The 15,205-nt window shown below is 46.6% G+C and overlaps 1 protein-coding gene across 1 annotated transcript in view; it reads left to right on the plus strand.

Annotated features, from left to right (window-relative positions):
* The window catches only part of TMCO4 (transmembrane and coiled-coil domains 4), a 146,474-nt gene that overhangs the window by 69,854 nt on the left and 61,415 nt on the right, over window positions 1-15,205 (plus strand). Inside the window, exons 9-11 of the mRNA XM_006883582.1 lie at window positions 1,095-1,259; window positions 2,017-2,153; window positions 8,249-8,333. Coding sequence (XP_006883644.1) covers window positions 1,095-1,259; window positions 2,017-2,153; window positions 8,249-8,333 — 387 coding nt within the window. The remainder of the gene's footprint in view (window positions 1-1,094; window positions 1,260-2,016; window positions 2,154-8,248; window positions 8,334-15,205) is intronic.

A 15,205-nucleotide genomic window follows, 5' to 3' on the forward strand; every position in this document is an offset into this window, starting at 1 on the left:
TGATGTCTTTTTCCAACAACTGGCCCCTTCTTTTTTTGTCCAGATTTTTAAAAAATTTTTATTAATTTTCATGAACATTTACAGAGATTTTGGATTTCCATTCATTCATTGTTGCACTTTTCTCCCTGTCCAGCCCTCCCCCCAGTTCACTCTTCTCTTTGAAAAGTAAAAGAAAAATTCCTTCATTGGTATACAATCCCTCCGCCCCAAGTACACTCCACTTTGCAACCTTCATTCTGGACTTTTGTGATAACCATAATACCCTATCATATATTGCTTTTAAACTGTTCTCTCCCTCATCTGTTTCAATGCAGTATACATAATTTATCCAGTTTTTCTCACTCCTACCCCAACCCTGTGTCAGTCCCAACAGTGGCACCATGCATCCCCTTCTGACAACATGTTCAAAGTATATGAGACTAAATTTCACCATCCTTGCATACAAGGAGCACCCTGGTTGTATTTTCTTTTAGATAGATTTGATTGTGTTTGGGGGTTTTTTATATAGTCCATGGTGTAGTCAATACTCTTCACCAGGAACTGTATCTTCTTGTTGTGTTTTCGAGTCAGAACCCTCAATCTCATTGTGATCATGTTGGGACTGACTCATGCCTGATCCTTCAGTAGGTTTTGTGAGACTGTGAATTGCACAAGAGGCAATTGCCTGTCTTTCTTCTGTGGAGCTGCTGGTGGGTTCAAACCACCAGACCCACACTGCCTTTTAGGAGAGTAGCACAGCTCTCCACAGACAAGACTACCAGAGCTCTCTACTTTGCATGATGGCAAATAAATTCATTTCTTACAATTCCCATTGAAGAGAGATATATGTTAATCTCCCAGCTTCATACTGTGAGGCTCAAGGTCCCCAACTATAATGAGTGCAGAAGTTGGGATTTGAACTCCTGTCTGCTGATTCCCAAGGCTGTCAGTGATCTGTAGGTTCTGCTCACAACTGTCACCCATTGACAGGGGATGAGTACCTATCTTCTCTACAAAACTGAGCATCCCCCTGAGGTAGTGCCTGCCTGGAAAAGTGGGTTAGTGCATCTTTTGAAGCAGACATGATATGATGCAACTCCCTGTGTTCTCTGCAGGTACCTTCAGTGCCCCATGGGCTGCCCTCGCCCGCAGCCGTGAGCAATACTGCCTGGCCTGGGAGGCCAAGTACCTCATGGAGCTCGGCAATGCCCTGGAGACCATCCTCAGTGGTCTGGCCAACATGGTGGCCCAGGAGGCCTTGAAGTACACAGTGCTGTCTGGTAAGCTCCCCTCCCCACTTTGTTTACCACACACGTCTGTCACTGCACCTGTCCCAGTGGCTCCATACCTCTGCAGGCCTGAGGCCCCACCAAACAGGCACTGTCATGGGCCCTGGGAACAGAGGGTCAGGCTGCATTCCTACATGTGAGAAGGTCGTGATCTCTGCAGGGAAGAGACTAGTAAGCATCCAGCCACATTATCACATAATGTATCGTTAAACTCTTGCTGCATAACACACTGTCCCAAAACTCAGTGACTTGCAATGATAGGCGTTTATTATTACAGTACATTATGAGATTAGGGTTAGCGAACCTTGTCTGGGGCAACAAAGGCAACTTAGCTCAGCTTTCATCCTCTCCTGGGTCAGCATGATGCACAGTCCATTTCAGGCCTCACAGTTACTCACATCTCATCAGACAGAGCAAGTCACATGGTCAGCGCAGAGTGAATGGACTGACAAGTCGGTCCCCCCCCCCCCCCGGTGGGAAGCACTGCTGAGTAAGAGGGTCCAGGATAAAGTAATGAATCAGAGCCACCTTCGGAAACTGATGGAGACCACATGGCATGTGCTTTAGCAGACGTCTAGTCTACGCATCAGAAGTGGAGGAGCTTCAGATCTCCCCTTATTAGCAGCTACATGACCCTTGGCCAGGCTGCAAGTTCCAAGTTAGACACTACACATTCACTCCAAAGGCATCCACTAACCAGTCATTTCGACCTCCCAACCCCTCACTGCTGGTCCCCCTACCTTCCCAGGCATTGTGGCTGCCCTGACCTGGCCAGCTTCACTCCTCAGTGTCGCCAATGTCATCGACAACCCCTGGGGTGTGTGCCTCCACCGATCAGCAGAGGTTGGCAAGCATCTGGCGCACATCCTGCTCTGCCGGCAGCAGGTACCTGGCAGTGGTGGTTGGTAAGGGTGACGGGGGGGAAATGAGGGTGGTCACTTGCACATGGACGTTAACCTCAGATATAGGTCCATGTAGAGTAATCCAAGGCTTAGGAGGGCAGTCCCCCCGACCCTGCAGCTCAAGTCATCCAAGGTCAGAGTGTCTGTCCTAGGACAGACCAGCAAGCACCGGAGGCTGGACATCTCCAGCAGGTTACTGAGGGCTGGATAACAGGGTCACCCACAGGTATGTGAGAGATTGAAGGACTAGCGCAAAAGCCAGAGTAGCTCCCGTGTATCAACTTTTCAAGTCACAGTGGGGTATTGTGAAAAGTTTTCAATTAGCAATAATCATGCCTCGGATAGACCTCATTGGCTTCGCTATTGCCACTGTACAAAGCTCCTGTGTGTTACCTTTTAACTAAAATATTGGGGGGGGGGAAATGCCTGGTTTCTAAAAAAACACAAGACCATGCCCATTACCAAAATCAATTCTGACCCATATCACCATGTAAGACAGAATAGAACTGATTTTCAGAGTTTCCAAAGCTGTAAATCCTTATGGAATCTGACGGCCCCATTGTACTCCCACAAAACAGCTGGTGGTTTCAAACCACAAGTGTTTCAGTTAGCAATTGAGAACTTAAACACTGCACCACCAGGGCTACTTTGTTTTTCTTTTTGGTGTTCTTACATTTTTTCACTGTCATTTGAATGAAAGTTTGCAAACTAAGCTGGTGCACATTTTGTTTTGTGACATTAAATATAATACCCACAATGTAATCAATCACATTTTCCCACTTTTAATTCTCATTTCCATTCTTTCTCCTATCCTACCGCTTTCTGCTTTCTGGGCTGTATCTTTGGACAAATGCTGGTCTTCTCATCTTAGGAGTGAGTGTCTAACTGATGTTATTGTTTGGCTGAAAGTTGACTCCTGAGGGTGGGTTTTTTCCCAGTTCAAAGGTCGTAATCTTAGGGGTTCCACCAGTCTCTGTTGGACCAGTCAGCCTGGCCTTTTTTGCCAGGGCTCCTTTAACTGGGCCGCTTAGGGCACTATGTCAGTGCGAAGTTCTGGCTAGGTTGGCTGTTCCCCAGGAGAGCAGAAGAGAACACACACCTGTGCTGGCTATAGATGGAACTGCCATGTCCTGGGGATCAGCTGTTCTTCCCTACAACTTCCCAGCTAAGCAAGTCTCAATAGTCTAAATACGTTGTGAAATGGTTAGGAGGAGAAATCATCAACTTTTTTTTTTTTTCAATTTGAAAGCACTGTTTTATTAACTGACCAGATTACAAAAAAGAATCATGGCTGATACCTTAGTTCATTCTTCTGATAAGTCTGTTGATCTGGTCTAAAACTGTACATACTGAGAAAATTGTCCCTTTTCAAAACAAGTGGAAGTTAAATAGAGGGGAAGTTTGAGGAAATAATAGCAGAGATGACTGTATTGTTAAGAACAGTCATAACTGACTGCAAGTGGGAGAATATTCAAAATAACAATGACTTAAACAAGACAGAAAAGAGCTCTGGTGGCCTAGTGGTAAGAAGCTGAACCACAATCCCAAAGGCACAGAGTTCAAATCCACCAGCAGCTCCAAGAGAGACTGATGGACAGTCTCCTCCTGTGTGATTAACTCTTTCTTAAAACCCACAGGAGGGTCAACTATGAATCAGTTCTAAGTCGGCAGTACACAACAACAAACAAGATAGGAGTCCATTTCTCATGTAAAAGTAAAGGAAGGTAGTCTAACAGTTGGAACACTGTGCCAGGTGTCGGAGGCCCAGGTTCCTTCTAGCTTATTGCTCTGTTCTATATGGTCTTGACTTCATGGGCAAGGGGGCAGCATATGTCCTCCAGGTCATAGGAGAAAGAAATAGATAGAAACACAGCAAAAGTCTTATAACACTATTATCCCACTGACCAAGCCCTACTCATGTGACCATATCTAGCTGTCATAAAACCAAAAACTAAACCAGTTGTTCTCAAGCAGCTTCCAGCTCATGTTATTATTATTATTATGTGCCATCAAGTCACTTGAGACTCATAGCAACCCTATGTAAAACAGCCCTGAATCTTGCTCTATCCTGTGCCAACCTTATTGTCTCTGACACACCTACCCTCATTACCCCAGTCACTGAGTCAATATACATCTTATTGAGGGTCTTACTCTCATGCACTGACCCTCCACCCTCCCAAGCATAATGTCCCTCTCCAGGGACTGGTTCTCCTTGCAGCATACCCAAAACATGTCAGACAAAGCCTCAGAATCCTTGCCTCCAAGGAGCAATCTGGTTTCACCCTCTCCAGGACAAAGCTGTTTGTTCTCCTGGCAGTCCATGGTATTTAAATATTCTTCTCCAGCACCATAGCTCAAAGGCATCAATTATTCTTCTATGATCCCTAGTCATTGTCCAGCTTTCTGACACATACAAGTAATTGCAAAGAATTATGGCCTGGATCAGGCACACCTTACTCTTCAGTACTCTGCAGAGGTCCCTGATAGTAGACTTTCCCAGTGCAGTTGATCTTTTGATTTTTTCCTGGCTGCTAGTACCAAGAGTGTTGATTGCAGAGCTAAGCAAACTGAAGCTGTTGACAATCTCAGTCTCTTCCATCATAATGCTGCCACTTGGCCCAGTGGTGAGAATCTTTGTTTTCTTGATGTTGAGCTTCAATCCATATTGAAGGCTGAAGTCCTTGACCTTCTGCAGCAAGCAGTTCAGGTCCTCCTCAGTTTCAGCAAACAGGGATATGCCATCTGCATATTACAGGTTGTTGATGAGTCTTCCACCAATCCTGATTCCACATTCCTTCTCATAGAGCCCAGCCTTCAGATTATTTGTTCTGCATATAGATTGAAAAGGTATGGAGACAGAATACATCCCTGGTGTACACCCTTCCTGATTTTGAACCATGCAGTGTTTCCTTGCTCTGTTCTAACGACCGCCTTCTGGTCCAAGTATAGGTTTTGCATTAGCACGATCAAGTGCTCTGGGTTTCCTGTTCTTCTCAGAGTCAGCCACAGTTTGTTGTGATCTACACAGTTAAACGACTTTGCATAATCAATGAAACACAGATAGACATTCCTCTGTACTCTCTGTTTCAGCCAAGATCCATCTGACATTAGTTAGAATGTCCCTAGTACCATGGCCTCTTCTAAACCCAGCCTGGACTTCTGGCAGTTTTCTGTTGATGTGCTGTTCCAGTCGTTTTTGGATAATTTTCAGCAGGATCTTGCTTGCATGTCTTATTAATGATATTCCAACTCAGGGCAACCCCCTATATATCAGAGTAGACCTATACTCTGTAGTGTTTCCAGCAGCTGTGGCGTTTCAGAAGTAGATCACCCAGCCTTTCTATCAAAGTGCGTGGCGTTTCAGAAGTAGATCACCCAGCCTTTCTATCAAAGTGCCTAAGAATGGATTTAAGCTACCAACATTTCAGTTAATAGCTGAATGCTTAATTGTTTGTACTTGTTGTTATGTGCCCTCAAGTCACCTGCGACTCAAAGTGACCCTATGTACAGAAGCTCTGAACTGTGCCCTGTCCTGAGCCAGTCTTACAGATTCTGACACACCAACCCCCGTTGTCCCAGTTACTGTATCAATCCATCTCATACTAGGTCTTCCCCTCCTGCATTGTCCCTCCACCCTTCTGAGCATGATGTCCTTCTCCAAGGACCGGTATCTCTTTGCCACGTGCCCAAAAGCTGGGATGTGTCTTTCCTGGGTAGCCATGGGCCCAGCTGAAATTCAACATCGATGAAAAAAGTGGAGAACTGATATTGAGAGACAACTAACAGTCAGTGTTACAGAGGGTAGATTACTTAAGAGACTGGTAACTCTCATCTAATTCTTATATCTTTGCTAATAGTAAAGTTTTCTAGTAGGATTGGCTATATAACAAAAATAAAATCGGCATCAATTTAAATAAAATGAAAATGTGTTCTTTTTTTATGATATTTTTAAAGAAAATTTTTATACTGGATTGCTTACAAAATTTGTATACATTGTTTTTCACACCGGTTCTTTCCCATTTTCTTTACCCACCCCTCACCCCACACATCAAATTGTACCACCATATCCTGCCCATCCTCGCCCCTCTGCTCCTACCCTCCCCCCATTGGATCCTCATAGAAGTTTTACTATTTATCTTTTTATTTTTACAATAATGGTTCTATACAGTATTTGTCCTTATGGAACTGTGTTAGTTCACTTAGCATAATACTCTCCAGTCCCTCCCAGGTTAGGTAGTGATTTGAAAAATCATTGCTCCTGCTTGCTGCATAGTATTCCATCGTGTAAATGGAAAATTTCTTCTTTTCCGTTTATCAGTCTGGGTGTGAGCATCTAGGGTACTATGGCATAAATGAATTTCTTATTTCTGATATAACAAGTTACCACGGACAGTGGCTTCCACCAAGCTCCAGCAAGTGGTTAGTGGTATGGAATCGTGAGACCAATGCAGAGGAATGCTATTTGAATCCACCAGCTGCTCTGCAAGAGAAAAATGGACAGTCACCTCCTGTGCAGTTTATAAGTGGCTTCCAACAACACAAATTTACTCTCTTACAGTTCTGGAAAAGCCTGGCACAGGTCCACCTTCCCTTTGGAACCTCCAGAAGAGAACCTGTTTCTCCCCTTGCTCTTCCCAGCTTAAAATCCACGTGACTCCTGGACGCTTCCTCCTCCCTCAAAGCAAGCAGCGTCGCATCGTAAAGCTTGCTCTCACTTTTCCTCTGCTTCCACCTTCACATTCGCTCTTTGTATCTCTGACTCTTCCTGTGTCCTTCTTACAGAGATTATATTGGGCCCACCTGGGTAATCCAGGATGATTTCCCTATCTCGAAACGCTTACCTTCATTATGTCTGTGAAGTTTCTTCTTCCTTCTAAGAGAACATCGCAGGTTCCAGGGATTATAAGTGGAACTTCAAGAGGCCCTTATTCAGCCTCCCACATGATAGATAGCTTCGCAATATTGAGAACCCAGGCTCCTTTAATCTTATAGCTCACATCCTCCCCTACTTGTCTTCTCGCCTGTTACCCAAGACAGATACCACAGTGTTTCATCCACATTACAGCCAGTGGAAAGTGGCAAAGTGAGAGTGAAGGGTAGAAGTCACAGCCACCGCTCCCCTCCACCTCCATTGGCCATGACTTAGCAATATGGATACCTCTACTCCAGGGGATTTAGGAAACAGCCTTAGGCGGGGTAGCTGTGTGCCTGGTAAAACCAATTTTACAGAGGACAAAAGGGAGAATGACCAGTATGATGGTAGGAATGACCAGAATGACATAAAAATGGATATTGGGAAATAACCAGTAGCCGTTACTGCAAAGCCTGGCAAAATTTGAGGATTATTCAGTGGAGGATTTTCTTTTTTACTGGAGAATGGGGATACGTGTAAAAATAACAGAAAAAAACCCCAAGCCCTATACTAGTCCATCCAGGCTCCAGCTCCAGAGCCTGTCTGTCCTTTCTCCTTCCTTCTGGGTGGAACGTGTACCCTAATGCCCCAGGTAACTTTCTCTTTCTTTACACTCTTCCCTTAATAGCAAGTTGCCTTTCTTCAAATTCTTCCATCAGAAAATTCCTCTTTATGTCTAACTCACTACCTTCTTATAACTTAAAGCTAATATTCTGTATCCCACTCTCCTATCTAGAAACAAACAGTGGCCCTGCCTGATAACCCTTTGCCTTTTTATTCCTCACATCTGAGGACGCCTTCCTCCTCATCATGGCTCCAGGGGGGCCCCTACTTCTCAGTAGCCATTTGCCACGAGGTAGTCGAATCTAAAGAGCAAACTCTTATAATTGACTAGTCTCTCTCCTAGGGAGGAGAGAGGAGGCTGGATAGTGGTCTAAGCTGAAAGGGAATTAAGGGAGCCAGAGGCTGCTTGCCGACCTCAGAGGAAGCCAATTCCAGTGGCAGGTACCCTCTTGCATAGATGAGGAGCTGGCTCTTCTGATTAAGAAATCAGGACCAGGAATAGCTGTGCATGAGTCACTGAGCACGCGACAGGCACTGGGAGGGTTCAGCACCCGCACCCCAACGCTGTCTCCTCTAGACAACTGTGTCCTTCCTCTTCCCAGGGCCGGCGGCCTGTCACCTTGATTGGCTTCAGCCTGGGAGCCAGAGTCATCTACTTCTGCCTGCAGGAAATGGCTCAGGAGAAAGGTGAGTCTGGCTTGTTATCATCAATGAGAACCCTTCCCAAATCTGTTCCTCAGGCCAGAGGTCCTAAACTTGGAGTCACAAACCTTGCAATGTTTCTGCCGTTCTAGACATGACTGTGAAAAGCTTGTACTGAAAAATGAAGGTTTATTTTCTGTGTGTATTTTACAGTGATGGTAATTACATTGCCCTCAAGCACTGGTGAACATTCTTGAATGGGATTGAAGGGAATACAGATGTTCTTTGCTTCTTGGTGTAGTGATTGAGCAGGGAGGGAAAGATCATATACGCACATACCCCATTATAAGGCATTTAGCTCTCCTGCCTCCAATACTGAATGTTAGTAGCCCCTCTGGTCACTATGACAAATCTAGAATGCCACACATATTTCCAGATTTTCTTGGCAGGAGTAGAAGAATATAGGCTCCATTTGAGAATCATGGGGCTACCACGCAATGGGAGTACTCTGCGTATGTATATGTATATGTATGTACTCTCTTAGCGGTGTGTTATACTGTCCAGTATCCTCCCTTCTAGCTGAGGCAATGAAAAATTTGTGGGTCACTGTCTTAAACTTCATATGTATGAGCTTCCCAGGACATAATGCTAGTTCAGGGCAGATCTGTCAGAGGGGCTGGACATAGTGATTTGCAGGGCACTTGGGGCAGTTCATGGGGCACAGATATGCCTGTCCCCTGATAGAGCACTGCAATGGCAGGACATAGCAGTAAGGACACTCCATCACCTGGATGGATCTGGTGAAGCCATGGGCCGCACTCTCCCTCAGAATCTCACTGGAGGTCTCTCTGAGCCTGTTTCCTCATTTAGAAAAGAGAATCAGTAATGCTCCCCTCTAGTGGTTACCTCGAGGGCTCATTGAGGTGCTCCATGTGCATAAAGAGCAAGGATGACAGTGGAAAGAGTAAGGTGCGCCTGACCCAAGCTATGGTATTTTCAGTTGCTTCATATGCATGGAAAAGTTGGACAATAAATAAAGACGACTGGTTGAATTGTGGTGTTAATGAAGAAAATTGAGTAGGCCATGGACTGTCAAAAGAACAATTAGATCTGTCTTAGAGAAAGTCCAACTAAGGTACTTTAGAGACAAGGATGATGAAATGTCATCTTAGATACTTTGGGCATGTTGCCAGGGAGCCTTATTCCCTGGGAAAGGGTATCATCTTCTAGTGCTTAGAAAAGGAGATCAGTGAAAGACAGGAAGACCTTCAATGAGATTGATTGACACAGGGATTATGCAATGGACTTGAGCAGATTAGAAATTGAGGATGTTACAGACTAGGACAAGGTTTTAATATGATGTCCATAATGTCACTAAAAATTAGAGTCTCCTCAACAGGACGTAGCACCAACAGCATGCACCATGCTTTTACCCATCATAAAACCATAGAGCACGTAGAGGGCGGCTCAAGGACATGAATGTGTTGCTTCTGCTCTTCAGAGTTCCCTCCGTCCTGAATGTACGCCCCCAGACAGCCCCGGCCACATTCTCCCTGGTCACCTGTGATGCTGTGGCTGCTCCAGGTACGGGCCAGCACAGCATAGGTGGGACGTCAGCTGGCTAGACCCAAGGGGGCTGGAGGAGTCAGGGGCTGGCTGGTGCTATTTTCAGCATTGGCGTCATAAAAGGGCAGAGGGAGACCCCCCCAGAACTTGAAGCTATGCCTCATTTCTGCTCATTTGCTTTTGCTGTAATCTCTCCCCAGCATTACCCTCGGCTGGGGACCAGGCTATCAAGACCAGGTGGGTGTGCCATGCTTAACATTCACAATGGAAAGGCCAAGCCCCTCCATGTACCACTATGGCCTTGCTATCCTCTCTTGAAAGATCCTCTTTCCCTTGCCCCTGTGGCGTTCAGGAATCTCCTTTGCCTCGATTTGTCCCTAGCACCACCATGCAGGGGGGCCTGGGGAGCCAGCTCTGAGTTGCGTTCATTAGGAAAATTCAGGCTGGGATGAGAAGTAAGACAAAAAGTAGTAGGGAATCAAGAGGTGACTCTAGGCCCTTGGTCAAGGTTTGCTTCCATGTCTACCTTGGAAAACATTGTCCTTCCCTTTCTATATACATTCTTCCTCCTACTAGGTAGGCATTACCTAATATAGAGCAATTAAAAAAATTTACATTTATCTGCCTTTCCTGCTCCACCTGTTACTGGGATCTTGTGGCCTGCTGGGAAGAGCTCCCTAGACTACCATAGTTTCTCCCTATCCTCAGCATTTCCCTAGCGAATGGCTTTATTGATGTGGAACAACATCACTGACTCTTACATAATGCCATTCTGTGTTTCTGCAACCTTGTAGCAATATAATTCTACTTCCAGACTCTCTCAGGGGGAAATGGGGAATAGTATTTCTCTTACAGTAGAACACAGACTCTTTGCTGCATAAATGTGTGGGTTATAGGGAGGCAGATGGTTGTGTTGATCGCCTGTTGATGTAGTGAAGCCGCATGACAAACAGCCCAAGACTCCCTGGGTTAGCGAGGTGTTTTCATGGTCAGAGCCCATGGATTGGCTGTGGTTCAGCTGATCTGGGATGGGTTCTCTTTCTGAGTGCAGGTTGGAGGGACTTGCTTCCAGCCACAGGCAGGGCTTGGGTCATCTCACAGTCATTGTGCCAGGGCTGAGGTTGGAGGGGCAGCCAGGGCCGAGGTTGGAGGGACAGCAGCTACCCAGGGCTGTGCTCTTCCATGGCTGTTCACTAGCATGCCAGAGCCACGCCAAACTATTTAAGCCTCTGCCCAGAGCACATTCTAGTGAATATATTATTGCATAATGTGTTCAAGCATTCTGTATTAGTTAGTATTGGGGTGGTGCGGGTGAGGGATAATACTCCAGAGACACGCTGTTAGATGCCATCCAGTCTGATCCAGTTCCTGGTGACCTCATGCCCAGCAGGACAAAACATCGCCCAGCCCTATCCTAACCTTGATGATCTTCGATGTGCACAAGCCCATTGTCCTAGCCATCGTCCATTTGTAGTGCCTTCCCTAGGGAGCTCATCTCAGCATTGCATCAGTGTTCTGTTGTGATCCAGAGTTTCCAGTGGTTATTTTTTATAAAGTCATTCTACAGGCCTTTCCTCCTAGTCTCTCGTAGTCTGGAAGCTCCACTGGCCCCATGAGTGACCTTGCTGGTATTTGAAATGCTAGTGGCATAGCTTCCAGCATCACAGCAACATGGAAGCCACCCCTGTGCAACAGACTGAGTTGGAGGAAGAACTTGGCAGTAGCCACACCCCAACCACCCCCAAGCTTGCTCACTTCCTGAGAAACTTGATACCATCTAAGCTGGTCATATCAAAGACCAGCCCAGACAATGGATCCTGGTAAGGGTCTGAGCCTGATCAAAATAGCTAACGTGCCAAATTCCGAGAAATACCATCTTAGTCCTTCCCAGGATCCCTGTGAGAAGGAAACCCTCCAGACTGCCCGAGCGCCATTTCAATACTGTCCTCTTGCTGTGCGGCCAGGTCACTTGGTGTCCCTCTCAGACCATGCAATAAAGTCCTGTTCGTTTCTTGGGGTCAGTTTCTTTCTTTCTCTCTTTCTCACTCCCTTTCTCTCTCTCTCTTTCTTTCTCTCTCCTCTCCTCTCCCTTTTCTCTTCTCTTCTCTCTCTCTCCTTCTCTTACTCTCTCCCTCTCCCTCCTGTCCTCTCCCTCCTCTCCCTCTATCTTCCTCTCTCTCCTGCTCCTGCTCCTGTCCTGTCCTGTCCTCTCCTCTCCTCTCCTCTCCTCTCCTCTCCTCTCCTCCTTCCTCTTCCTCTCCTTCTTCCTCTTCTTCTGCTCTCCTTCTCCCTTCCCTCTCCCTCTCCCTCTCCCTCTCCTCTTCCTCTCCTCTCCCTTTCCCCCTCCCTCTCCCATTTTCTCTCCTCTCCCTCTCTCTTCCTCTCCCTCTCTCTTCCTCTCCCTCTTTAACCCTTGTGCTTTTTTTTCTATCTAACAGTAGTCCACAAACATAGTGACTTAGAACAGCGTTAATGCTCACAACTCTGTGGCTTGGTCAGACAGTTGTATTCTCACCTGTCCCCTGGTGCTGTTGTGAGGGCAGCTGCTGGGGTGATCAGAAGGTCCAAGTTGACCTCACTTGCGTGTCTGGCAGTTGTTGCCAGCTGCTGGCCAGCAGACCTCAGTGTTTCTCCTGATGGTCACTCATGCTGCAGCGGGCTTGACTCACTTCCTTGCACAGGGTCTTAGGGCAGCATCATAGTGGACAGGAGTGAAAGGTGCAAGGCCTCTGAAGGCCCTACCTCAGGAAGTTTCTCTAGCATTGCTTCTATCACCTACTATAGAGCTATGCTCCACAGAGTTTCAGCTGCTGAGCTTTTGGAAGTGCCTCTCCAGGCCTTTCTTCCAAGGCACCTGTGGGTGAAATCAGACCCCTGGCCTTTTGGTTAGCAGCAGAGCACAGTAATCATTTGCACCATCCAGTACTCCTGGCTCTCAGTAAACATGGCCTCTCATGTCCTTCTGTGATCTGCAGGCTGAGATGCCCCCTGCTGGTGGAGGAGTGGCCCCATGTCCTGACAGCTCCCTGAACCAGCTTCTCCTGGAGAGGCCGTGGAAAAATTGCTGTCGCCAGTTCTGTCCTCACTTTGTTTTTTCTATAGTAATCTTTCCCCCGACCCATGGAGCAAACCCTCTGCCAGGCTCCTCATTACCTCCACTGATGTGGTTTTATTAATAGAACCGAATCTTAATTTAAAGGAGAAGACTCTTTGGCTCCAATTAGCATAAATTACATGTTCATTTCAGATCACTACTACAATCCAAGGCTTCATTCCCCTACAAAGCAAATTGAATTAATTACCATTAACTGTTTAGCCCTGGCAGTCAGAAATGAGGTCTCTGGTCAGCTGCCTCCAGAAAAAGAAGCTAGAAGTGGTCAGGGAGGGGGAGGCAGGGGCCTCTGGGTGTGGGGTTGCTTAGGGTGACATGAGGAGGTAGCCACACACCACAGCCTGGCGGGGACTGGTTCCCATAGCAGCTTCCATCAAGCACCTTTCCTGGTCACTGTCCCCACCCCCACATCTTCATGGTCCACCTTGAAGAATTTGGGCTTTGGTGTTAGACAGACCTAGGTTTGGCTCCCAACTCTACCACTTGATCAGCTGTGGGACCTTTGATAAGTTGCCTAACATCACTGAGCCTCAGTTTCCCCATTTGAATTTGGAGCTGAGACCATTACCTTGAAGGATCTTCTTTGGAGGATTAAGATGAAATAATTGCTGTGGATGCGTCTGGCCCCAGTTTAAGTAAATATTTCTCTCATCTCTTAATCTGAAGGCCACTTGCTTGTTGCTGTGGTGACTGCAGGAGGTCACCGTTATGTATTCACCTCCGTCCTCTTGTATTAAACAGTGAACTCCTGCTTGGCAGGCTTGCTCTGGTCCCACCGTCTCCCCGAGGCATGGCACAGTGCCCAGCACATTCAGATGCCCAGGAAGACTCAGGGACTCAACATCAAGTTAGGGGAACACGCAGGTGCTCGTGTGCCAGGTTGCGTCCTGAGCACTTACATACATCATCTCATTGCAGTAACATAGGTGCTAAGATAACTCACGCGGAGAGGTTAAGCTGTGCCGATCTTAGTAGGAGAGCCAGAGTTCACCCCCAGAGCCATCACTCCTAACCCCCGTACTGTGTAGGCTAGTACAGGGTTAGGAGCACAAGGCCTAGAGGCCCTAGACCTTGACCAGTTCGAGGATATCGGAACAAATGGGCAAAGGCAGAGCATTTAGGTGTGTTTGGGAATGATGAAACCTAGTGAATCCTAGGGAAGTGGACTTGAGGCTAGAATGGTGGCAATGTTGGTGGCTAGAATAGAACTCTGGGTACGAAGTTTTGAATCTCTGGCTAGGGAGTTGGAACTTACGGACTCAGAGCTGGGGAAGGGCTGAGGTCTCTGAGTCATGACTGAACAGTGGAGAGGGGCACTGTGAGGAGGTTCTCTGAAGGGGTCAGCCCCAGGTGCTACATGGTTTACCCACATGTGCCCTCTTAAACCCGATACCCCCAGCTCCCTGCCCCGGCACCTAGACGGCAGACTTCAAGGCCTCCCAAGCACTTCTTAGCTCCGGCACAGACTTCTGAGCATGGCTGACCCAGCCTCGCTCAAGATCTGCCTTCCAGTGTCTTCACTCACCAGTCCACACCACTGATACAGACTCTAGCCTGATCAGACTCGGTTTGCAGCCAGACCATGTTCTGTCATGGTGTGCTCCCATCTCCTTTCCTGGGTACTACCTACCCATTTGTCCAGGTCTTACCTTGAAAAACTTTTGCTCCAATAATAATAGAATAATTGCAGTAGTACAGCACATGCCTCTACTAGCATGTTTTGTGTTTTCATATGCCGAGCAGAGTTCTAAACTTTTCACGTTTCTAATGTAATCCTCACAACAACTCAATAAGACAGGTTCTAATATGCCCACTACTCTTTGAAGAAAGGAGCTCTGGTGGCCTGTGTGGTAACGTGTTGCACCACCAACCAGATGGCAGGCAGTTCAAATCCACAGCACAGAAGGAGGATGGGCAGTCCCTCCTGTGCGATTTACAGCCCCTGAAACCTGCTGGAGGGTTGGCTGTGAGGTAGTTCTGACTCGACAGTAATGAGTGAGTTGTTGTGTGTTCTTTGTAGGAAGAAACATCATACTCAACTTTAAGTGTTCTTGATACTTGGCATTGATGCTAACCTATTGTTGAGGGGAAGAGCCTCTTTTATGTTGGTACCATGAGGTAGCAATATTCTATTTAGAAAACTACAATTTTTTTTAAATTAATTTATTTATTTTTCATTTCAATGAACATCTACAGAGATTTTGGAATTTCATTCATTCATTGTTGCACTTTTCTCCCC

The sequence above is a fragment of the Elephantulus edwardii genome, unplaced genomic scaffold (genome assembly GCF_000299155.1).
Source record: "Elephantulus edwardii isolate Elephantulus edwardi_28Jun2011 unplaced genomic scaffold, EleEdw1.0 scaffold00028, whole genome shotgun sequence".
In the NCBI taxonomy this organism is placed as follows: domain Eukaryota; kingdom Metazoa; phylum Chordata; class Mammalia; order Macroscelidea; family Macroscelididae; genus Elephantulus; species Elephantulus edwardii.